This window comes from Dicentrarchus labrax, unplaced genomic scaffold (assembly GCF_905237075.1).
Source record: "Dicentrarchus labrax unplaced genomic scaffold, dlabrax2021, whole genome shotgun sequence".
Classification (NCBI taxonomy): domain Eukaryota; kingdom Metazoa; phylum Chordata; class Actinopteri; family Moronidae; genus Dicentrarchus; species Dicentrarchus labrax.
In genome coordinates this window covers 15,185,682-15,212,021 of record NW_026136713.1, presented here as the reverse complement: position 1 = coordinate 15,212,021, position 26,340 = coordinate 15,185,682, and the positions used below count along the sequence as shown (strand labels likewise).

At 44.9% G+C, this 26,340-nt stretch overlaps 1 protein-coding gene across 5 annotated transcripts in view; it reads left to right on the top strand.

Annotated features, from left to right (window-relative positions):
* ebf1a (EBF transcription factor 1a) overlaps nt 1-26,340 on the top strand; it is a 54,270-nt gene that overhangs the window by 7,248 nt on the left and 20,682 nt on the right. For all 5 annotated transcript variants that reach the window (XM_051418972.1, XM_051418971.1, XM_051418970.1 and 2 more), the window contains exons 7-9: nt 22,059-22,140; nt 23,242-23,383; nt 25,752-25,882. In XM_051418972.1, coding sequence (XP_051274932.1) covers nt 22,059-22,140; nt 23,242-23,383; nt 25,752-25,882 — 355 coding nt within the window. The remainder of the gene's footprint in view (nt 1-22,058; nt 22,141-23,241; nt 23,384-25,751; nt 25,883-26,340) is intronic.

Below are 26,340 nucleotides of genomic sequence, written 5' to 3'. Positions count from 1 at the left end.
CCCTTTCTGACTGTATTTTGTGATTCATAACCTGTCCAAACTAATGTATTATCAGGTAGAAAGAAGTGCATCGTACGTTAGGATTTAGGTTTTATGTCTAATTTGAATTTGTCACATTTGAGTGTATTTGTGTGTGTTAATGAGGCAGTGACCTGTGCTATCTGATGAACACAGCTGTCCTGTTCTCGCTGCTGCTCTGTCAAAAGCTACTCTTTACCTGTGTATGTATGTGTGTGTGCATGTGTGTGTGTTCGTGTCTGTGTGCGCCACCCTCGTTCCGCTCCAGTGAAGCGGAAGGCCTCACCTCAGCGCTCCCTGAGACAGCTGCACCCCACCACGTGGCCTCAGACAACACGCCTGCCCATCACTCTGTGCCATATTTCTGATTTTTGTTTTCACGTGTGCGTACTTGTTGAGTTTCTCATCTGTGCACTCTGTTGCTCAGTTTTTTATGGGGGTACGTCCCAGCTCGCTATGGTTAAACTTTCCCTTCAGTTTGCCGCAGTTTGAGCAGAGCCACCTTGGTGAAACAGGCTGAGCTTTGCTGTGAACAGCTTTCCCACTCTGAGCATGTGTTGTGGTCGCTCGCTGGCGGTATTCCCCCGACACCCAATGGCTCAGGTGTGAGGGCAGCATTAACGAACAACAAATTAGAACAGGGGGAGGGAAAACAACAGCAGTATCTCCGTTTTCCTCTCCAGCGAGCACTCTTTCTGGACAGGAAAATAGGTCAGGTGAGAGGAGAATGATTGGGGGGTTGGCTTGTTTTAAAGGGGGGACTGAAGGGGAATAAGGAGAGGAGGGTTTATACGTTTGCTCATTTAGTACCAATATATTCTTGGCAGTTGTAATAATCAGGGATTCATAAACAAACAAACAACTGCAAGGGTGAAACTGACTCAATTACCATGAGTTCCCCTCCTTCAAATTCATAAAGAAATACCATCAGCAGCCCCTCTCCACCCTTGAAGTTATTTAGTTCGTTAAATAAGGGCTCGTTAGCCCTCTGCTGTTTCGCAGAGATGATTAGATTTTACAGCCCTAATTAGCTGGGCTAGCTCTAACTCTTCTGGAAGAGTAATGGGTCTGATTGCCTAATTAGCTCTCTCTCGTTAAGATGGGAGAAACAGGCCACTGCAGCAAAACCGCAGGAATGAGGAAAAATAAAGTCAGCTAATGAGAAACTTATTTGATTGTTAGGAGAACAAATCTAGTACAGTGTGGATCGGCAGCGCTCTGGGTACTGTACTCGCTCACCGGGAGATTCTCTCACCCCTCTCTTTATTTTGCCTCCTGTTGAAAAGGAAATTTGTTTGGGCTTTAAAGCATCTACAAGGAGAAATATGATACAGATTTTAATTATGAATCTTATTTGTTTAGGCTATGATAGCAAAAAGCACTTTAACATTTCTTAGATTTTTTACTTTAGTTGAACGAAACCTCCCCCGCCATCTGTCCTCTTTTCATGCCGTTATGCCATCTGACTGACTGAGGTTTCAAAGTCCATCTGATCTTCATCAGTCAGTGCTGAAGATGCCGTATTTTACGTATTTAACCTCTGAGGTGCTATATTCAGAAATTTAGAGAGGCCTTGGCATAACATGTGGTGTCTGTGCTTGACACTGAGCATGGGAAGCAGCTGAAAGGTGAGGAGCTCCTGTGTGCCTCTCTATGTCTTCCCCAGGGAAACCTGTGTGGTCCACTTTAGCCTCTTACAGAGGCAGGATAATATTAGGGGAGTCCTTAACCCCCACTCCTCCACTTCCACCCCTCTCTCCATCACTCCTGGTTAGTGTGGGGTTAATCATATGCAGCCACTGCTAGTCAGTCTATCATGTGCCTGGATGGGCCTCAAATTACAAGCACATTTCCCTCTCACCCGCGTAGACCTTTGCTATCTCTCTGCATAGTTTTTCTTAAATTAATCTCTCCACGGAACTGTTGATATTAATTTACTTGCTGCAGCCATATAACTGTGGACTAATCTCTTAACCCTACTCGCTTTGGGGGTATGACTGTCCCTCCGGCCCCAGGTGTCCTCTCTTGCCTCCTACCACCTGTGTCCTGTGGCCCTTTCCTGCCCATCCAGCTCCCCCAGGCGTGCCGCAGGGTGTCCCCCAGGCAGGGAGAGCCTCTCTGTAAGGGGGAGGGGGGGGAGGAGAAACTCTCTGTGACCAGAGATAAGGATCCACTGGATAGCCCTGCATATCCCATGATTCCTCTTTCCAGTCACGGTGCAGGGAGGGATGTGGGGGGTGTCAAGTTTACATGCACAGACGATGTTATTTCAGGTTTATGGCTGTTTTGGAGTGTGTGCTTGTGTGTGTTTGCATTTGCACACACTCCTGCAGCCCGCCGTTGATGTGGCCCATTTCCGTGCATGCGTGTCTATGCTTATGTATCCGCGTCGATGTTGGTTATTTCCCCAGGACTGTGTGTGTGTGTTGATGGAGGCCATTTCCTGGCGAGTGTGTGTGTGTCTTGAGTGAAGAATGTCGGGCAGGAAGTGCTCCTCCCGGGGAGGATGATGTCATGGCCGACAGTTTCCTGTTCTGTGAGCCAGTGAAATGGACTGACTCTCAGCTTCATGGTGGTAGTTAGCACTTGTAGACCTGGTTTTGGTTCACCTCTGGCCTGCCTTACTTCTACACCTGGTTTGGTTTTACACCAGTTAAACTTCGAGGCTAGCAATGTTTTGAGGAGTGCATTTTCCAAGCTGATGCATTTTGCTGCATAGCTTGTTTGTCAGTCTCCCCCTCTTTGTCTCTCTCTGTACTGTAGAAGGGAACCCCCTCATTGTTTTGGTTGTTATGTTTGGATGCACTTCCTGGGGTGAGAGGTCATGTGTTGCCTTGGCTGGGCTAACGTGCGCTAGTGAATAATGTATGTCATTGACTTTATGTCAGCCCTGCCAGCCCCCCAAGCCGAGCCCACCCATGTTTAATTCATCCATCTCATCTGTGTGTGTGTGTGTGTGTGTGTGTGTGTGTGTGTGTGTGTGTGTATCTGTGTGTGTGTGTGTGTGTGTGTGTGTGTGTGTGTGTGTCATTTAGAGGCCCAGTCTGCACCTGTCCAGCCATTAGCCCCCTTCTCATTTGCATTTGATGCTAATGTGGTTTACTGGCAGCGCCTTCCGTCCCCTCAGCTTAGTTTCACTTTCATATCCATGACTGTGTGAGTGAGAAGGTGGAAACACACTTACAGTACAGCTATCCTGCATTCTTCTGACTTTCTGCTGATGTCTCTGACATCTGAATATTGAGGTTATTCATTTTTACCCCCCATACCATGCTCTGTTTTATTTTATGCAAGATTGTCACTCATTTTCCCCTCTATTCCACTTTTTTTCTCACAGTTGGTTTCCTATTGTTTCCCTGACCACCTATCACTAGCTTTCCATTTCCCTCCAAGACAAAGAAAAGCTGGAAACAGCATCATGAGACCCAGAGGCCGACAGTGTTTTTCTTTTGGTGTTACTCTTTGAGGGAAAAGAGATCTTCTCAGATTGTGCCTTGATTTTCAGCACTGCCTTTTTCTCTTTTTAAAATTTAATTTTTTTCTTGTTGATGTGCTGTCTCTTTTTTCTGCAGTCTGAAGGGGGGACAGCTGCATTAGATGTTATGGGAGGCTTTGAAAAGGACTGGCCCTGAGCTGGTTGTGGTGTTTGTGCAGGGCTCAGGGGCAAAGAGGCAGAGTTGCTGGCTCATCGATATGCAGACAGAACTCCCCTCCCTCAGGTGTTGGCTGCCTCACAAATCTGCCTCACACACACATAAAAACACACACACACATAGACACAGATGCAACTCTCACCCTCAGATAAACTCATACATAGTACACAAATACATATGCAGACGCACGCATGCGCAATTTTAAGAATCCACAGGCGTGCAAAAATATAACGCACACACACATACACACACATTGACCTGCAGCTCTCTGCATCTGTTTGGTTGTGTTCTTTTTTCCCTGCGGTGGTTCCCCCCCCCCAGGGTTGGAGGAAAGCGCAGCCCCAGGGGACGGACGGCTGCGCTGATTGACAGCAGAGAGTTTGGAGGTCGAGGAGCCTCTAAAACAGCGCTGCCTCTTTCTCTCTCATCCAGACCTTCCGCACTCTCATCGCCAACAACTGGCTCGCTTTCATTTTCGAACACCTCACGAAAAATTAACACATCATTCACAGAGCAAACACGGGTCTGTTTCCATGATAAGAAATATCAAATTAACACAGGCTGTTTTTGTTTTGTGGTGAGGAAACAATGAGGAACACACTGGAAATAACTATTTTTAATGCTTAAATTTGTGTGTGTGTACTGCATGGTTGTGTTTTAATTCTTTCCCCAATAAACTAAACAGAGCTGCTATGACGCTTTATAGGTAGTTAAGCTAATGCTTCCCAGCTGAATACAGGTAACAAACAGTTTATTAGGGCATATAAACTGTAATTTACAAATGTCATAACAGTGAAAAGTTCTGGGCTTCATGACATGAGGAGTTTTTTGGCGAGGGTTACTGTAAATAGCGCTGTAGTAGCTCTATTTTCTTTGCAAACTGCTTTGTCATTACTGCTTGACATTCCCTGCCTGACCTGGCCGCTCTCCTTGGCCGTTCCCTCTGCCTTTGTGTCAGTGTTTGTTCTGTCCCAGAATGAAGGGGTTTGGCTGGCCAGATCTGACCCAAATGAGTAGCGTCCTACTTCTCTGAGAGCTATTTAAGACATTTTTGGTGTTGGAAATTGCAGGACAGAGAGATAGAGATAGTATGGGATTTAAATAGAATGAAGTTATATTTACCATATGAAAGGTCTCATGTATGACGTGTGAACGTGTGTGTGGTACTGCAAGTGAGGAAAGACTAACGTTTTCCAGGATTTAGTCCGTGACTTGCCCTAGAAGATGCGCTCAATTTGCTTTTCAAATGAGGCGTGAAGAGCGTGAGTGTGTGCCTCTTGGTGTGATGCTATACATTTGGACGTGCATGGTTATGTGTGTGCTGCAGGAGCAGTGCTTTGTTTTCTCAGCGCTCTGATGTGTGTGGACAGTCTAGCGCATGGCCCACTAAGTGCTCTCTCACAGCCGATGTGTTACATGGCTGCCTGTGTTGCTGCTCGTAATTGAATAGACACACCAGCTCCTCTCGGTGAAGGATACTCAGGCCTCCTCTCACAGCAGGCTGAGCCAGTGTGTCATCAAGCGGTATAGCTTCCAGCCACCCTGATCTCAGCCCTCACTGATGATTCATTGTTTACTGATTATTTCTGCTAAGTGAGAACACAGACTGTACGCTTCATGCCAGCTCCATATACCCCCCAACCTGGCGTCTCACTTCCCATCAGCCAGTTTCCGTCCCATCCCCTCTTCTGGCGCTTTACCTCAGCGCTTGTAGCCCAGGATGTAAGTCCAGGTGTCCAGGATGAGTGCTGGTGACCCGCTGTGCCCGAGCAAGATGTATAGTCTGTTGATTGTTTTCCATCAATCTGTCCAGGAAGAATGGATCGCTGGCCAGGCGCTGTGAGCGGCGCTCTCAGTTTCACACGCCACAATGGAAGGAAAACCTGCACGGCATGGGGGAGACAGGGAGGGAGAGATATGGAGTGTGATAGTGGTGGTGGGACTCTGCAACATAGGAATGATCCTTTTAATATATTCTGATTATTTCATGTGAGATTTTCCTTTTTTTCTCTGCATCACGATTATCGATATTCTTTAAAAACATTAAATAAAACACCTACATAGGCTATTTAGTAACCACATCATTATTTCCAAGTTCAACCTTTTCATATCTGCTCTCATATATGAGTTTTGTGACATTGAGCTTGACTAATTTGAGCTGCAATGTTAAGAGACAAAAGGAAATCTTCAAGGGAGTGTTTCTGCCATAATTAAACGTAAAGCAGCGACGTCAACATGCAGACAATTATGGTCAACAGCACTGTTCGATCAAAGCGATGATATATTCTTACATTCTTAATATATTCTTTTTACTTTGCATTAATCATCAACAAATGAGACCCAAGCACATGTCACTGTTCCACTTCAAAAAGCTGAGCTGAATTTAAAGGCCTTTGTTTGTGTTTATGTAACTGATGAGGGGAGACAAAGTAAGGCGTAGGCAATCGACTGAGACACTTTGTTGTTTTACACCGCCTCACCCCCTTTGTGTGTGTGCTGCTAACGTTGTTTGTTTGTTTACCGAGTGGCTTGACCTCGCTGGGAGGAATGTTCACTCGTTTCCTTTTCTTCTGCGTCTCCTTCTGTGTTTGTCTCTCTGATTTTATCCATCCATGTGTCTCTCTTCTTCATCTCTCTACCTCTCTCTCTCTCTATCTGCCCCTCTGTCTATGTGTCTTTTTCTTTGGTCCTCCCACTCAAAACTCCAGATTTAACTCTGAGGGTTTTTTGGTTAATCACACTTGGAATCTTCCCCGCGTTTGAACGCTCTTTCCTCGGCAGCGCATTCTTCCTCGATCTCTGCGTGCAGCGAGGGAGAGAGTCACGCTAATTATCCCAGTTATTGGCTTCTACAACACAGAGGCTGTGATTTACATGAGGTGACATTCAGTTCAAACGTGCAGACCTTCGCAACCTTTTTCTGGAAAACAATTAACAGCAACGCTTTCTCCTCTGCCTCCCCTCCTGTACCCTCTTTTTCTCTCGCTACACCACTCCCTCTCTCTCTTCCTCTGGCTATTGTCTTCACACAAACAGAGAAGATTTACTGCCAAAAGAGTGAGGGGTGTGCAAGGAGGTGAAATTGTTGGTGTTTTTTCTGTAGCAAGTCATTACTTGCTTGTTAATTGACTGTTATTCTTTATTGTAGATATTCAGAGAGAAGTTTGGAGTGAAGCAGACATGGTGACTGTATTAACTTTGCTTTTGCAAGATTGTAGCTGATGGAAGTCCCTAAATTGTCACATTGGTGCAATAAAAGAACCCAGTCTATACAAATCTTCTATGTTTCTGCCACTGACCCTAGACATTCAAGAAACATACTATTAAAAAATAGTGTGTTTGGGCAGACATATAGCCCACACACTCACGTTCAAACACAAAGACAAACTTACAAGCATGGCGTTAATGAAGCGCGTCTCTCTTCTGTCATGACGCCCGTGTTAGCATGACAAGATGTTTACACACACAATCACGGTCGAGCCTCTGATGTGGGCCGGGATGAAAGAGAGATGAGAGCGGAGGAAAAAGAGGAGCCAGAGACGTGACGGTGAGCGTCGGGTACGGACTGCTTTCCTCTGTTTGACAGGAGGACAGTTGTAACAGTACCCCCACTGAGAGCTGAGAGAGAGAGGCGGAGAGAGACTTAGAGCGATAGATGGATAGACAATAGAGAAGGAGGAAGATGTACCTGGAGGAAAATGTTCTGAAAAGGAAAGACGTTTTTTTTTTTTTTCTCTGAACTCAACTACATTCTCCAATCCGTAGGAAAACAATTAGATCCACCCGCTTCCCCTTGTCCCGCAGTGTAGATTACAAATGAGCAAACCTGGCATTTATCACATCACTACAAACATTTATTAAAGCCGGTTCCCCTCTAAAGCTGCAGAGATAACAGTGGGTAATTGCAGAGACTGGCTCTATTAGTTAAGTATGCCTAATGTCACTGCCTCAGAGCATTAATGGACGCCGTAGTATTATGTTCCTGCGCTCATTACCACCCCACTCCCCTTCAAACAGATATACACACACACACATTCACACACCCTCTCCCCCTCCATTGACCCTGCAGCAGGAGTCTGTGCCACTCTAATGAGAAATGGAAAACACTGCTCCGCAAGCTCCAAGACACACACACATATATGGACACACACACTCGGCGGGAGCCATTACAAGGGGACAGAGGGGTACAACAGTATAATCACACACGCCCAGGGAAACAATTGTGCCGTTATCAGAGTGATCACATTATAAAAGTTTAATAAACACCAAACGGCCTAATGGTGAATTAGCCTGCATCTGCCCTGTGTTGTGCCAGGCTATAATTAGTGATTTAACAGAGACAAACAAATGTTTTTAGCCAGAGCTTTTCACAGTCAACAGATTTTCTGTTGGACATAAATTATTTGGCGTGTCCAGAATTAAAAGAAAATGTGTGGCTGGGGTGATTGGTGAGGTTTTTAATTCTGTGATCTTGACTCCAAGACACCAAAAGTCACACATACACACACACACGCACACAGACAGTCACACAAACACAGAACCACAGAGAGCAGAGTTTGGCTCTAGCCCCAGTCTGGTTTTCTAAGTGGCACTTGAGATGTGTATGGAGAGAGGCGGATGGGTGCTTGAGATTGTTGAGGAGGAGGAGAGAGTGAAGGAGGGAGGGAAGGAGGGGAGATGGAAAGAAGAAAAGAAAACAGGAAGAGAAGGCGGTGAATGACGTGGAATAAGTTAGTCAAGAGGAGGGGGAAAAAGGACTCTCCTCCTTCTCTCCTGGGCAAAACAAGCAGTTGTGTGTCTATTTTGATACTTACTCTGTGTGTGTGTGTGTGTGTGTGTGTGTGTGTGTGTGTGTGTGTGTGTGTGTGTGTGTATTTGCATGCGTGCGTATGTGGGAATTGACGTTAAATCGATGAAAATTTATAATTTACAATCACAAGGACCTATCACTTTTTATAGGGCCTCCATCCTCGCTCATCAATATTACATCAGGACCCAGACTCTCAGTGTGAGGGAGCAGGAGGGTGAAAAAACGGCTGAGGAGAGAGAATATGGCTTCGGTCCAGTTTATGTGTGTTTGTGTGTGTGCGTGTGTGTTGGGGGGGTTGGTGGAGGGGGAGGAGGAGGGCATCTGCTGAGGTTGTAGAAAACATCGCTTCCAGCATACACAAATGTGCAAACGCATACCCTACCTAGCATGTGTGTATGTGTGTGTTTGCATCTGTCCGACTGTTTTTGTGTGTGTGTGTGTGTGTGTGTGTGTGTGTGGTGTGTGTGTGTGTGTGTGTGCTTGCCAGCTGAGTGACAGTTTGGTATTGATCTGTGGGAGGCCCCGGTGTCATTAGACCCAGTATGGACCAGCAGGCACACGTGGAGGTCAGGGCACGGCGTTTGTGCTTGTGTGTGTGTGGGTGTGTGTGTGGAGGAGTGGGGGACCAAGTGTTCAGTAGTGACAGGCTCAAGCCTCTGAAAGAAAATCAATCGTGTCATAAGAGGAAGGTTTCCTCCAGCTTCTCCCCCTCTCGCGCCCTCCTCCTCCTTCTCTCATCCTTTCCTCCTCTTTTCTCCCCTTTTTCTCCTTTTTTCTTTTCATTCCTCTCACCTGGGAGATCCTCTACAGACCCTCCATTTAAACGTTTATCACTCCCTTCTTCTCTGTCTTTCTTTCTTTCTTTCTTCTTTGAGCATCTCTGTTTTCCCTGCCAAACGCACTCACACAGAAGCTAGCACTCCTGGGTCAGGACGGGGGTTGCATGTGGGATGCGTGGATCAATCCGAGGGGTTATCCTGGCAAAAAGGAGCCATTAGTGACAGAACTGATCCTGGATCAGCCCTCATTAACTAAAAGGGCAGAGGGGATGTTTGTCCAGATAAAAAAAATGACCCCAAACCAGGGCCAATTAACTCAGAGGGCAGAGTGGTTGAATTGATGGCATGCATAGTTTTGTTTAATGGAAGTTTGATCCGAGAAGAAACTGATTAGACTTTGTTTTATTGTGAATTTAAGCTGTCCCTCAGTTATTTATTATTAAGCATGAGCGCACACACACACACACACACACACACACACACACACACAGGGCAAGCCTCCACCTGTTCTCCTCTCTCGCCTGAGGGGACTAGTATGGTAGATAACAGTTGAGTGGGCCTGCTGCAAAACACTAATCAGACCTAACACTGCCTAATTAGCACAGAGTCCGCTGATTGGCTTACAGCAATAATTAACACAGGTGAGAATAATTAGCTCCCCATAGACCTGTTTGTGCTTGTGTGTGTGTGTGTGTGTGTGTGTGTGTGTGTGTGTGTGTGTGTGTGTGTGTGTGTGTGTGTGTGTATGGAGGATGTTATTATGCAGTCTTAGTCCCCAGTGAGACTGAGGAGGCAGGGAGAAGAATCAAACTCATTACTGAAACCAGGCCAACCTGTGTTAGGTGCTCTGCTTTCCCACACCCAGAGAATTAGCCACAGAGAGATCCACCTCCCATCTCTCCCTCTTTCGTGTGTGTGCTTACTCTTTCTCTCTTTCCTTTCTCTCTCTATCCCTTCCCCTTCAGCCCCCCTTGCTGATAACTGAAGGTGCATTTGAGGAATCTCACCGCTAGGTGAACCTGCTAACATAAGATGAAACACAGACACGGGGCATCTTTCTATCATATTCTATCTCTCTGGTGGTCTGCTTCTCTCTTTTATCCCCCGCCCAGCCCTCTTTCAATCTCTCTTCAGAATAGTAAGAACAAAATAGGGAAAAAAAATGTTGGCGAGCACCGTCTTCCCCTCCATATAAAAGCTTGAGCATATACGCTCTACCTCTCCATAAAATTGTATACCGTACACTCCATGAACTACTACTTAACTGCCTGGCTGTATATAGAAGATATTGAATCATGTTTGGCCAACGCCTCATGTTGCCTCTCCAGGAGAGAGAAAAAAGGAGATAATGAGAAAGACTGAGAAGGAGAGACAAAGAAAAGAAAAGGGGGACAGTGTTTTGCAGAGAGACTGGCCGTCGTTCATCAGCCTGTAAGCAGCATGGTGTCCTCCATCTCACTCTCCCTGGTTATTTTTGCCAAAGTGCTGCTTCTTTGATCAAGCCAACATCACAGAGAAGAAGACGGGCACGCAGACATTGAGAGGGGGTTAATATTGGAACACAATTGACGGCTTGTCACTTTTAGCTTCGAGGCACCAACATCGCGGAGTAGTTAGTTAGGTGCCGGAGAGGGAGATAGAGGGGGGTAACACACACCTAATACACACACACAGACACACACACCTCTTAGAGCTTTTTGAGTGCTAAATAAATAACAAGCGACGATGTAAATTGGTGTTTTCCTGGAGTGTGTGGCTGCTTCTGGAATGTATTTTTCATGTCAAGACATTTTAGAGTGGTTTAAGACTGCAGGGTGTGCGGATAATGAATTTAACCCCAAACCTGTGCGCAAACACACACAAACACACAGTCGTGCTCTCTTACATACACATGGGGAAGGGAGTCGAACATTCACCTGACCACAGGTGCATCTCAGCATTAATGCGAGACACATTCAAGCTGACTCCCCCCTCCCACCCCCCCATCTCCCTCTCTACACTATTGTTCTCTACTCACCAGGGCCCGGGGAAGTGCCAGGGGTGACATCAGCCTATACCCATACACTAGTAGCGACACAGTGGGAGAGGAAAACTCATTGTTGGCTGACTGATCTCCAGTCTCATGCTGACAAGCCTACCATGTTCACTAGATTTGTTTGTTTTTTTTGTTGTGTTCGCTCCTGGTAAACACTTGCCTCTTAAAACAGGCAGCTACTACCTCTGTCACACCGAGGCTGTCAACACAAGGCTCACTGTACTCCACATCGCACTGAGCTGTACGATGCACACACACACACACACACACACACACACACACATAGAGATGTATATACCAGCTAAATGGATGTACTCAAAGGCGGCTTAAATGCATACGAGAGCTGTTAAAGCGGTGTTTACGGGAGACATTTGCATAGTGTTCATAGCACTTTCTGCCTCCTGTCTCCTTCCCATACACACACATTTACAAGCTGCACTTTTCCCTCTCGAATACTCTTAACAGGCCTTCCTGACTAAAGAAACAAAATGAAAGAATGTTGATTGAGGCAAAACAAGGAAGGTTGTTTTTTTTCATATTTCCTGTTTCAATAATTAATATGCATGAGTTTTATGGCCGCTTAAGATGCGATCAATTATTCATTAACAGCATGTTAATTGCATCCACAGTCGTGAATATTTAACCAAACACTAAATCAATGGGGTCGAATGAGCAGCAATATGGACATTTTATAAGCTTTGCCAAAATTAGGTTAGGCTTTAATGAAAATGGCGGAGAAAAGGGAGAAATGTGAAGAAAGAACCAACTTCAGGAAAGAATGGAGGTTTACGTTTTGAAAGCAGATGATATGAATAAATGCAAGGTTGTTGACTCGTAATAGTATAGTCAGTGACTCTTAGCCTTTTCTTCTGCTTTGTCTCTTTATTCTCATCTCCTCCTTTTTTAAATGGAGAGGATGTAATCTCTTCATCTCTGCCCACTGTAGCCAGCCTTTTTCGTTCTCAAAGACTCCAGACTCCTTTGTCCTGGATCTTTGTGTACTTGTGTGTCTGTGGAGCTCTTGTTTATGTGTGTGTGTGTGTGTGTGTCACAGCGGTGTCTGGACGTTGACATTTCTCTGCTTGGATAACCATCGCGCCCTCTGTCCCTCTGTCCCTCCAGCCATGACGCAGGGTAATGTCACCTGTCAGTCTCAAACTCCTACTTACAACCGTTGTCCCCCTTAATCCCCCACCCACCCAGCCACCCCACCCACATGGAACACCACCAGCAGTCCGCCACCCTCTCACCCCGACCCTAACTGCTCCTCCCCTGGACCTCACCTGGGAGACAAAGCCTGTACCATCTCCCCCTTCCCACTCCTTTTGTCTTCCTCTCCAGTACCTCATATGACTCCATATCCTCCTGCTCTTTCACTGCCTTATATCCAAATGGCAACCCACCCCTTCCTCCCTCTTACATTTGCCCCCAGGACTCCAGAATATGAAACGGGAAGACAGCATATGTAGTGAATGGGAAAGTCAGGGGTGGGAAGTTGACTTTTTTGTCTGGACCCCAGTGCGTTCTGCGCCTGTTTTCAATTACTCTCCCGGCACAGGCAGGGTGGAGGTTTATGCGTTATATGGGAATGTAATTGACTATAACTGCCCTCTTAACATTAACCAGGTGTACTAGCTGAGTGTGTGAGATTAGGCCCCAGGTCTTGGCTGTTACGGTGCATGTGGACTGTCTATGTGTGTGTTGTTGTTGATGTATTTATACCCTGCCGCTGTGAGGTGCTGCCCATTAGCACCACATTTAAATCTGCCATTTTTCCTGTGTGTTTCTGTGCACATGTGTTTATGTGGGTGCGTACTCCTACTACTTGTCTCTTTGTGTAGGTTTCATCATGCATCTGCCTCTGTGTGTATATACGAATGAAAGGGAAAGTAAAAAAGAGGCAGGATACAGATCCAGGCCGCTTCAAGGGGGGCCTGACTTTACAAGGACAAAGTCAAAATGGGCCCATTCACAAGGCTGACACACTGTGATTTGTATGTATAGCGCTGTGCAGCCTGCGGGGCACTAGCCCAGGGGCTATCACTGACACCCAGACCAGTGCACGAGCAGGGGGAGGTGGTGGAGGCAAACAGGGAGTGTGTGTGTGTGTGTGTGTGTGTGTGTGTGTGTGTGTGTGTGTGTGTGTGTGTGTGTGTGTGTGTGTGTGTAGTGGAAAGAGAGAAGCATCAACAGGCTGTCAATCAAGCCCTGGCCACAGCCTGTCACTCCTCGATAGAGCTTGTCCAGGGGAGAATGGGAGTCCCTGGGACCCCGAGAGGAGAAAGGAGGAGGAGGTGTTGGAGGGAGGTGGAGGAAGCAGGGAGGAGATGACTGTCTGTCTGTCTCAGTGACTCGGGCTTGATTTGATATTTGATACCGAGCATGTGGCATTTGAATGCAAATCTATTTTGATTGTCCCACCGTCTGATAGGGTTAAGAGGAATCTATAGGGGATATGCATGTATGCATGTGTATCAGAGAGAGCTGGTTTGGAGACACACACACGTACAAAAGGATGCAGAGAATTATTCAGGTGTATTATATTACTCACCAATTCACTTGCATTAGGCTTTTTTTCCTCTAAAAGCAATAAAAAGATATTTAATCAGAATAAATATATAAGATTATGGGTCAGAGGTTATAAAAATGAATGATTCTTGTCCCCTCGTGGCAAAAAGTAGCTCTCTTGGCAGTGTGTGTGTGTACACATCCAGTGCATTACTGGGTGTATGTGTGTTTGAAAATGTGAGCATGTGCAGGATAATTATTTTGCCTGCATGCATGTGGAGGATTGTGTTTAAAAGCAAGCATGCCAAGTAGGTAGACAGACAGACAGACAGATAGACGGGTGGATAAAGCTGGTATTACTGCAGTATGGAAATGCGGGGCTCAGTTCCCTCCCAATTAGAGCAGTGACTTCTGAAATGCCATAATACCCATTAATTAGCAGCCTGCTATTTTCTCAGTGATATGGCTAATTAGTCTGCGAGGCTCTACACTATCTGGACCATTATTATTGGGTTGAAGCCATGCAAACACACTCACGCACACACACTCACGTTCGAGTTGACGCACAAACACCAGAGCATGCTCACGCTCATATACATACCGTACAAGGGGAAGAGATACACATTCAGCGCACATTGCAACAGTTTCCCACAGATGAGTGACCCTAATTTAAGTGACACCATTATACGCTTCAGTGGCAGCATTGCACAGCATGAGAGATTTAATGGTGAAGAAGGGGATGTTGATGAACAGTTACAAACTGGCCACCCTCTTCTTCAACTATATGCTCCTCATAACATCTTATTATATACTGATAAAAACCCAGCAGACAGCAGCACTGCCCGTCCCCCTGTGAGAAACAACAGGGAAATGTTTCAACCCCCTGTAATGACTTGGCATGTGTGTGTGGTGCTCCCTCTGCCTCGACAGTCCATCAGTGTCTCCCACCGGACAGACAGGCCACTGACACAGCACCACGAGGCCAGGAAACCTTTTCAATCACTCCCTCACTTTTCCCTCTCTGTCAGGTGGCAGAAAGGCGTGATTGATCTGTTGTTTCTCCATGGCGGTAAAGGAGTGGAAAGAAGTTGTGTTGGGTAAAAAAGGAAAAAAAGGTCCGGCATGTGTGACAACCACTTTCATAAGTTTATTAATCATCTTCATCAATAATGCAGCCCTGGTCCTGCTGTTGGTTGTCATGCAGCTTTTGTGTGTGTTTGCATGCAATGCGTGCGAGTGTGTGTTCACACTCCTCGCAGCCCGATGAACTTCATAAGTGTCCCATCACCACTTTAATCAAATTACTTATGAACCAAAATTGACAGTTTTCATTAATTATAAAGGATTATTCTAATTGCGATTCAAATTTATTCATTTAGAACAGACGGCATTCAGTAATGTTTCAGGAAATTTGCATATTAAATGGAGAGGGTAGGCCATTAGCTATGCTAATGTATGCATGATTCCTTATTTTGTGATTGGTGGGCCATATGTAGCAGGCTGGGGGTTTGCAGGTGAGGAATCTAGAAGGAGCTGTAATATGTTTGATAAACACAGAGGGATGCTAAGGCCAAAACACACATGTGCACATGTCCACACACACACACACACACACTGTAGAAAGCCATACATTTCTGTTCAGTATCAATCTCCCTCTTTCTTTCCCCCATCACACACACACTCTCTCTCTCTCTCTCTCTCTCTCTCTCTCTCCCTCTCTCTCTCTCTCTCTCTCTCTCTCTCTCTCTCTCTCACACACACACACACACACACACACATTTTCTCTGTCTCCCACCCTCTGCTTCCATATTCCTCCCTCAAGACCCATTGGAGGGAACAACTTTTCACCCGAGAACAAACACGGCACACTAATTAAGTTTCTGATTTCTGATCCTGCTGCATTTAGAAACATAACCTTGAGCCTGCGTACAGTCACAGTCATAGTTATGATTTAATACGGTGCTTAAATGGAACAAAAAGAAAGAACTTTTGCAAGCGGCACATTCATCCACACAATGTATGGGGCTGGTCCTGGGTTGACACAATGCTCTTTATCAAGCTATATATAGTCGATGCATTATGCATTAAGTTTAACATGTGCTTAAATCAACACTATTCAATATGAATACATCAGTCTTCAACTAAGGTAGAAAGAAGAACAGTTAGGGTAAATGACTGCGCGGGGAGGCATGCGGGCGGGCATAAGCATTCGGTCACACACACACACACGGTCACACACACCCTTCGGCTGTGCGGCAGCGTCTACCCAGGCTGATGACAGGGCCATTATTCACTGGTCAGTCCCACGAGGGCAGGGTTTGGGTTGGACAGGGTTGCAGCGCGTCCCAGCATGGCAGGACAGCGCTGAGGTGAGAGGGACCAGGACCCTTCATTACTCCTGTGGTCTGGGGGCCTGGAGCTTTTCCCTGTCTCCCTCTCTCTCTCTCGCTCTCTTTGTCTCTGTCTCCATCAGATTAATGGGCCAGGCCCCGACAGAGGAAGTGTTTCAATCAGCACCGCCTGCCAAGCTTGTCCATCACCCAGACAGCCTCTTATTCATCATGGCTTTGATACAGACACACATACACACACACATGCACAGATGTTTATTTGGTTGCATTTTTTACACTCTGGTGTAAAGCGAGGCCACGGGTAGCGATGTTATCAGGCTACAAGTTGTGGAATCCAGCAATCCTTTCTCCTTTGCCGTTCCCACGCAGGAGCGATCTCTTTGCCTGTCTTTCAATGCTCCCTGCACGATTTCTCAGTTGAATTTTGAATGATCCTTTTTGGATGAAATGGATGAAACACAATTGGTTAAGTGTCTCTGGGACTTCTGTCCCCAAGCTGGGACTGGAGCTCCGGCTTCGGGAGAAGTGACGAGCGATCTCTCCCAAGTGGGGCCTCTCCCTTAGCGGCAAAGGCGCAGCGCGGATCCTCCCTGACCCACCGTCTCCCTCCTCCTGGGTCCATTTGTTCTGAGAAATATTTAACAACAGGGCAAATTCAGCTGACATGACATGCACACACATCCAGCAGATAAAGACGAGGAGGAGGATGGGACGATGCACAGAGCGAGCTGGAAATGAATTTTTCAGCGCAGTGAGATGTTCTATTTGAATAAATCATGACACTTAAGATAGACATGAGGGCAATATAGAGGTGCTCGCTGCTACTTTGAGGAGTAGCACTCCAAAGGAATGGAGCGAAGTGTGTGTGTGTGGTTGTGTGTGTGTGTGTGTGTGATGGTCTCTCTTGGTCTGTCTACCCCCATGTTTCTGTTTGTTCAGTATGTGTTTTTGCATGTTTTCTTTTACGTTTATGTTTTCGTTTTGTCTTTTTTAGTCAAGGTATCTATCTGTCTGATATTAGTGTGGCATGTAGTACTGGATGTTTCTCTCCAAGTAAACTGGGCCACTGCAGCCTGTTACTGGTGTCCGAGGCCCAGGGCCAGGCCCAGAGACAGACCTGGTTCTGGATTATTAATGTCCCCCCCTGTGGAGCCAGGCCCCCTCCCCCACCCAGTGCCCCCCTACACTCCCGGGGTCAGCCTACATGGCTCCTGGTGCAAGGCCCCCCTCATAAATCTCCCTAAATTAGTGTGTCTGTGTGCGTGTGTGTGTGTGTGTGTGTGTGTGTGCTTCTATGCTTAAACATATACTGCAGGCAGGGAGACAGGTCACCACGAAAACAAGCCAGTCAGGCTCTCGGTTGAAGTGTCAGTGATGCATGGCGGAAAGCGCGAAAGAGAGTTGCAGAGAACAGAAAGAATACGAGAAATGAAACACAAGGGAAGGAAAAGAAAATATACAAAGAATGAGCCGAGGAAGCTATTTGGTTCTCCGAGAGCGCCAGACTTCACTTTTAGTTTGGTTGCCCAATTTGTCACTCCTTTTTTCCCGCTGTAACATTATATTTGCTTACAAATATTTACACTTAATTTGAACTTGCCTCTGACTTCATTAAGATCGATTTCCTGAACAAATCTTAATGCTTAATTGCTGAAGTGCAGGATCTTCCATTTCTCTACCTGCCTATATTAGTTCAACATGTCCCACGGTGGTAACAGGCATGGGGAAGTGCTGTTGTGTCACTTAGTTAACCCCCGAGACAAATGGCTCCCCTCCGGAGCACAGTGAATTACACACCTCATGAAGCATATTAGGAGCCAGACACAGTGCTTTTCTTCTGGAGATGATCTGTATGGCAGAATGGATGGAGGGAGAGGGAGAGAAGAGGGCTGAGTTATGGCATCACCCACAGCCATTTTTACAGCACATTGGAATCAGAACAAAACAGAGAGAGCAGAGAGAGGAGGGGCAAAGAATAAAGAAATGAGGCACAAAGATGTACAGCACAATGTGTAACAAAAGGCTGGAAAGATGAATAAACTCGAACTACTGAGGAAGATAAAACCACACAGTTCTAAAGTTATCCCTGTTAAATTTGACAAGGAAAACAACTCTTTACCTCATTTGTTGCTAATGTAGGAAAATTATTAGAAAATATAACAGAATTGTCCCTCGGAGGCTTCCTTGCAGTTAGCTAATCGCTTAGACAATCTTTATCACCACAGTAATAATATTTAGATGCTACAGGGATTACTTAAAAGTTGTGTTATAATTGCTTTCCTTGTTTTGTTTTTTTATGGGCAGAGGGTGATTTTGTGTTTAATTGCTCCAAAGTGACAAATAATGCCCGTTACGATATGATGAAAGTGTGAGATCATTAAATTACTACGGCGACCGGCTGCATGTGTTTATTCGTTCGTTTTCGCTGTTACAAATTTATGCCATGAGGCTTCAAGAGGCCAAGCAGTTATTTACACAAATTCACTTCCACAGCCATTCCTGGATTTGGGGGTAATTACGTGAGAGCAAAATGGTTTTATTTCATTTAATCCGGCCGCCGCAGCAATTTGCACTGGTAATATTTGTAGCTGTGGAGTCTGCACAGTAAAACAGCTTGAAACCAGCAAGAGTCTCAAACACAAACAAGGTAGAGGGGCAATAATCAAAAAAAGAATTTATGCAGAAACAATACTGCAGACCAACTGAGAATTTATGTTTTGGGATCAGATACAGTTTTTGTTGTTTTTTAACATTATCTATAAGGAATTGAAACATTGTATGCAGGGCCGGAGCCAGAATATTACATGTACTTTTGTTTTATTCTGTACATTTTATCTCACTGCATAATGAGCTAGATGCTGTTTCTACATTGCTAAAAACAAAAAGTCAAATTTAAAGATATCAGGTCTAAAAATACCAAAATCATCCTTAAAAAAACAACATGTGTGATTTTTGTGTAATTGCTGAATGTATGTAGTTGCTAAAGGTTGGTAAAATCCACTAATTTCCAGAGAATATACCGACCTGACTGAGGTTACCTCAGTGGAATCTACAGCAATGATAATATGTGTATTGAGTCCTGGTAGGAATTGATTAAATATCTCCTTTCTGATTTCATTTCCGCTGTTTGTTTAACAAAGAGAAGAAGAAATGCAGACCTTTGGTAAATTTAATGACACAGTAACCAGTAAGCTACCAGCTAGAGTAGCCAGACTGCCCAGCAAACACCTCCCATCTGTCAGTTGTGCTGCCATTAGGCTCGGTACATGAAAACTAGTTAGCAAGTGAATAGAGAAGTAGAAATACTTCATGAACATGATGTGTGGTGTCAACGAAGCAGTACTTTAGCTCATCAGGAAGGGATCTAGGGGTTCGTCTGACAAAAACAGTTGATAACTACTGCTGTAAAGTCAACATCAAAAACACAGCAACGGTTGTGAAGCAATACATGATCTTTTTCGTTGATTAAAAAGGGAGGAAAACATAATAATAGAGAGCTGAACAGAGCAAATAAGAGAATTATAGGCTATCGTCAGTTATCTGCCCATATTTACTGGTCAGCTGTCAATCAGATTACCCATAAATCCTTATGGTAATCTCTTTGCTATTGCATATCAACACGCACTGCTCTTTACCCCCCCCCCTTCCCTGCCACACACCCACTCTCTGTTGATCCATGTAAATGTGTGCAGCGGTGATTCTAGTCCCCCGGCTCCCGGGGAGATGAGATAGAGCACCGTGGATTCAACATGCTACAGTTTTGTAATGTTTCCGTGCAGCTGACTCCAGACACCTTAAGTCATGTAAATAATGAATCAGATGATCCACGCATGCAGGAGATCGAGGGGACACGCTGACATATGGCAAAGCGAATGAAGCATGCTGACTCTCTGACTTACTGTCTTCATCTCTTTTTTGCACTCGATATCTCAGCACAGACTCACTTTTTCTCCACCTTCTCCACCTTCTCCACCTTCTCCTCCTTCTCTCTCAAATCCAAACTCGAATGTTTAACCTCCTGATTTGGTCACCTCTGACTCTGGTGACCCTAACTTTCCCGTACCCACTTATCCATCATCCGTCCATCATGAATACCTCAGAGGGGGAGGAGAAGGACACGTTGGGAAAAGAGTGGAGTTGATGAATTAAACAGGAGGTGCAGTGAGGAAGGTGGAGTATGTTGGACAAGTGGATGTAGTCCACAGCTGTCTGCGAGGCTGCTCTCTGACCTCGAGGAGATAAGAAAGTTGGGAGACCCTCAGCCTTTGGGGTCCAACAGCCACTGTAAAAAAAAAAATCCATCTCTCTGCTTCATGAATTATTGAGATATTGGCCTACAGCTTCTAAAATATACAGGAGGGTGGTCTGTCTCTCCTTTCGGATTTCACATACTCTCTACCATGTCTTTCTATCATTTTCTCCTCTCACTTTCTACTTTCCTCCCTCCCTCCCTCCCTCCCTTTCTCTTTTTCTTTTTCCCCCCTTCACATTCAGATTTAGCCTCTTACGCCAGCAAGATCGTAAATCAGAACACAAACAAAGCGGGAGAAAAAAGAAGAGAGAGACAGTTTGTTATTCAGATCATACAAGGCTTTTTCTTCCTCACTTGAAGAAGAGTGTCTACCACTAACCAGCTGTCATGCATTTAAAAGTTGTCAGGGATAAATTCACGAGTTCTTGTGTTACATCAGATGCTTGTAATGCGCACAGCAGTCGGCTGGCCCTTGAAATGAGACAGAACTCTAGTCTGTCCATTTATCTTCTTTGCTCTCTTGTTGTTGTTTTTTTCTAGATGAAGCAATTGTCCAAGGCACGCTGCTGCTTACTGTGTTTCTCTTGACATATCTCTCTTGTGTGTGTGTGTGTGTGTGTGTGTGTGTGTGTGTGTGTGTGTGTGTGTGTGTGAGGCGTTTGCTCGTGCATGATTATATCTAAGGCAGTTGGCTCCAAACGCGCTGCCCAGTGCAGAATCCTAGCCATAACAAATGAACAGAGGGTAGAAAATAAGACATATGAAAGAAAAGCTGAGCAAAGGAGTGATTCTCTCTCTGGCTGGTAGAGATCTGTATTGTAAGCAGTTTCAGCTGTCAGCACTTCTTTGAGCTACCTCAAAGGGAGGAGGAGGAGAGCAGGGGGGGGGCGGGATGTTGTAGTTTTATTTTCCCCCTTTTGAGGGTTCCTGTTTATTTGTACACGGCGCTGTTTATTTTCGCGGTTCATTTGATATCAGGTTTTTTTTTTCAGAGAGACAGACAATGCATAAGGTAAAGTGGAAGAGAGTACAGTACTGTAGTTTCAGTTAAAGAAGAAGTTGTCATGCTTCAAGCCTTGGGGTGGGGCTAGGGAATAAATTGTCAGCCATCCCCTTTCTGCTTTTCAGGCCTCTGGTGCCCCCCCTCCCCGCCCACTCCTCCCTTTACTCCTCCGACCCTCCCTCCTCCCTCCCTCCCTCATTAAGTATTGATGTGGGTAGCCATACTTGCCATCTCAGCCTATTAATAATGCATAGCAGGTGCTGTTGATGTGGTCTCTCACACTGAGATTGAGAGAGGCAGGAATGGCAACACTGTGCTGCATAGTAGCTACAGCACAACCTTCGTCACACCACTCTGCCGCTGGGGGGGCCTGCGTCTGCCCCGTGAGTTTATGGCAAGCTGTGACAGCAGCTCGGAGATGGATATACAAGGTAGCATCTTACTCAATATCCCGGAGCTGTTTTTACATAGAAAACTGCCTTTGTCATAAACAACTGATGTATGAGGGTGGGATAGTGTATGAGCCTTGTCTGCCACTGCTGTTTTATTTGTTTTATTTGTATTTTGTGTTTTGTTGAAGTAGCTCATGCTGTACTTTCAGTGGCAGACAGCTGCTCATGTGTTTCTCTCTCTCTCTGTTTCTCCGAAGGTTCTTCCTCAAGTTCTTCCTGAAGTGTAACCAGAACTGCCTGAAGAATGCAGGGAACCCTCGAGACATGAGGCGTTTTCAGGTGAGATGCAACTGTCTGCATTCATACCATATGTGTTGTATAGAGGACAAGGACCACCCTTCCAAGTGCTGTCTTTCAGATTTTTTTTGCAAAGCACCAGACTTGGCAACAGCATCCTGCAGTTGAAGAGAAACAAAGCATTTACAGGGTCCCTCTCACATAAATGCTCTCTGTGCTTTCCAAGGGATAAATCCATTGAGAAAAGAGAGTATAGTACACTCTTACATTACCAAACGACAAATAAAATTCTCATAAAATACAGTCTTGTCAAATTTAACAACAAACAATATCCATGCATGAACCTCAATACCAGCAATTGTAGAGAAACAAGCATTCACAAGGTCTCTCTTGCATAAATGGTCCCTGTGCTTCTGTAACAGCATGAGCAAAGTTACAAAATACCCCATACTAGTCAACATGCTTCAACAAACTTCTAATTATCAGACAAATAGATGAAAATAAATTACAGTTTCACTTCAAAACATATAAAATAATCACTTAACGCTTATTTAAAACTGATATATTTGCTATCTTTATGCTACAAATGGGTCCAGTAACTATGTGAAATATGAAAGGGGACGCTTGTAGTGATGAACCCACTTACTTCAGTGAAAACGCTCTCAAAAGCCAACTGTATACCTGCCCAGTACCAAACAGCAGGCAGCCAAAGTCAGCGACTAACAGGTGAACATAGTGTAGTATTTAGCAGCAAATAGTTTCTAAACACAGAGCTAAAACGAGAATGAATGTTGGACTTACATTTACAAGGTGGCCAGAAACACAACTCCAAATAAATCATCACATATATAGCAAAAACACAGAAAGTAGGGAAAAGTCTAGAACAAAAAGTAAAGCTAGCCGAAATGCAAGATACGGTTTGTAATATAAAATAAATAAATAAAGTGTGTAGCTTCTTGTGTACTGATACTACATTAAAGCTACATTAACAACTTGACTTAAGGCTTAGGAAAAAAAATATGAATAGGAGTCATAATTCAGGGCAACAGCATACACACTACTATATATATCATTTGGAGGTTTCTATATCAAAGTGAGGTTTATTATAGTTCTATGGTTTCCGACTGTCTTTCCCTTTTTCAGGTGGTTGTGTCGACTACGGTGAGCGTGGAGGGTCATGTCCTGGCCGTCTCCGACAACATGTTTGTGCACAACAACTCCAAACACGGGCGCCGAGCTCGAAGACTGGACCCCTCGGAAGGAACACCGTCCTACCTGGAACACGGTATTAAAAGCAGGAACAAAACACCCAGGCTCTCTCGCCGATCTTTTCTTTGTCTTCCTCACTTTCTTTCTGTCTGTTCACCTCCCCTTCGCTCCCTCCCTCTCTCACCCCCTTCCCCCCAGTCTGGCTCCGCACTCAACCCCTCCTCTGTCTCCGCTCTATCCCTCTCAAACCTGCTCTCTTGCCTTCTTTCTTATCTCTCTCCTGCTTCCTCCCAGATTCTCACTTTCCTCTCTTGTAGGGTTTCTAACTCGAGCTAAGAGAGGAGAGAGGGGTAGCTAGTGAGTCTCTTGTCTCTCCCTGGTGGCTTGCTCCCCTCAGGTCTCTGCCTCTGGGCCTTTTACTCTGCCTCGCATAAGCACTATGTGTCTTATGAGGTCTGTTCTGCTTAAAGCCAACACTGGCTTTATTTCCTCGGAGACCTGCTTTTATCCTCCAGCCCTCCATCACTCCCCATCCCTCAGGTTTTCAAACACACCCATACACACACAAAAAAGCCCATGCACACACATACACACCCCCGCATGCACAGTCAGACCCAAACCTTTAATACTTCATAATGACATGTGCACATGATTTAGGAGCCCGCACTGATTCCCAGGTCCCTAATCCAGTTATTTTCTCATTTCGATTTCCCAGACATTGAATAAGAGAAACATATTTTTTTTCTTTGAGGAAAGTCAACCTCAGGGATGATAATGACAAAAAACTAAGAAGGGATTTACATGATGGCCTACAGTAGATTGCATTAAGATTGAATGTTGTGGTTCAGTCTTTCTAATGACTATTCTCCAGCGGTAAGGTGGACCACTTGTCCCTGTGACTGGTCTCACAGACGATTAGAAAGTTCACAAAGACGAGTGTATTGGAGACGTCAGCAAAACTTGGATCTTACACAGAAAGAAGAGTACACACAGTACACTAACAGATGTTCCCTGTGTCAGGGAGATTTGTTTGGGAATTTCCTCTTCTCTGATTTTCTGTTCTCCCAATGACTGGGGTTGGAAGGAGGGACAACATGAGTGAAAGATCAAGAAAGAGGAGGAGAGACGTAAGAATGATGAGTGGAAGGGGTAAAAGTTCATAATAGTATAAAGAAAAGATGAAATTATAAGAAGAATTATAAGAAGACAGTGGTTTCTTTCTTGTTTTTAGTGTGTGTTGAGTTTGTGTGCAGGACACACAACTTTGGGGGCCCATTTCAGGCGGTAATAGATGAGCAGCGCATAGAGTTGAACAGATGGCACAGAGGAACACCCCAAAGTATAATCCTATCACATGGATTCACGTTCCACCATCTGGTTAATCCAAACACACACACACACACACACACACACACACACACACACACACACACACACACACACACACAAACACACACAAACACACATGCACATGGAGCGCACATAATATCAGCGGCTGTGAAAAAGAGGCATCTTAGGCCATGATTACGGCCACAGATTGCTGCTTGGTGAACGTTGATCTCTGCAGGCATATCGGGGGGCTAAATATCATTCCAGCTTGTTGGGGAGGATCAACAGAACAGGGAGTCAGGCAAAGAGCAAAGGCTAGGCTTCAGGGAAAAAAAGTCAGCCCAGTCTAAAGTGGATTATGCCGCTTTACAGAATTACAACATGTCTGACAAGCTGCATATCTGTTAAGGAGAGGAGATTTAGCTTGTATAAACATGTATTTTTCCAATGCTGTTCTTTTCTTCAATCACATCCTTTAATCTCCATAATACCAAAAGATAAGGTCAAAAAGCACATTGAATACCAGTTATTGAAAATACGGTTTATTGTTGTTATTCCATGTACTTTGTCCGATAAGACATGAAGAATATGCTTTAAGAGAAAACATTGAAAGCTTACAAAACGCATTACATATGTCCAAGCAGAAGCTGAAATGACCCTGTGTGGTCATGTTCAGGCTCTGAGATAGCTACACGGATATATATGAAACAGACAGCTGAGCAAGAGCTAAATGTTTGGTTAATGAAGGAAGCGTATTCAGAGGGCAGAGCTACTGTTGGCTCTGCTCTGCTCCCCGGTCGCATGGCCTTTGATCAGACACTCAGCACACCTGACATTTACATGCCTGCACGCTTTGCCACGTGTCATAAAACAAGCGCACCGCCGCTGCCCTCACACACAGGGCAGGGGTGATGTTTAATAACGGGCTGCGTATAATCACTCTGATTAGTATTCCTCGCCCGCCTCCGACCCCTGGGAGGAGAGAGGTGATCTGTGTGTGAGAAGGAGAGAGAGATGGGAAGAAGAGGGGACTATATGGTGCCAAAAACAAAGACCTTTATGGGCTGTCATTAGGTTAGTTAGCATCTAATCTGTTTTATCTGTGAATCTTGCAGCAACCCCCAGCATCAAAGCCATCAGCCCCAGTGAAGGCTGGACCACAGGGGGCGCTACCGTCATCATCATCGGGGACAACTTCTTTGACGGCCTGCAGGTCATCTTTGGAACCATGCTTGTCTGGAGTGAGGTTAGTCACCATCTGGTCACCGGAAAGAACCAGTGTTTGTGTGTATGCATCCTTCCAAAATATTATATAAACCAACGTTTCCCAACCTTTTTGGCCTGGGACCCATTTAAAACAAGATAATATTTCAAATGGAATATATATATATAAATATATAGATATAGATATAGATCTATATAAACATATATATATATATATATATATATATCTTGGGATTCTGTGTTGGGAATCACTGCTAGAGAGTAGGGCTAAATCAATTTGTTAATTAAGAAATACGTCGATCAACAGAAAATAGATTATTTCGTCATTTAAAGTAAATTGCCAAACATTAGTTGGTTTCATATTCTCAAATGTCAAGATTTAATGTAAAGGTAATCCATTTGAGATTTTTTTACTTTACTAAATGCGTCACCGTGGCCTTTTTTTGATTATTTATTTTAAAGACGAAAAAATTAATCAGG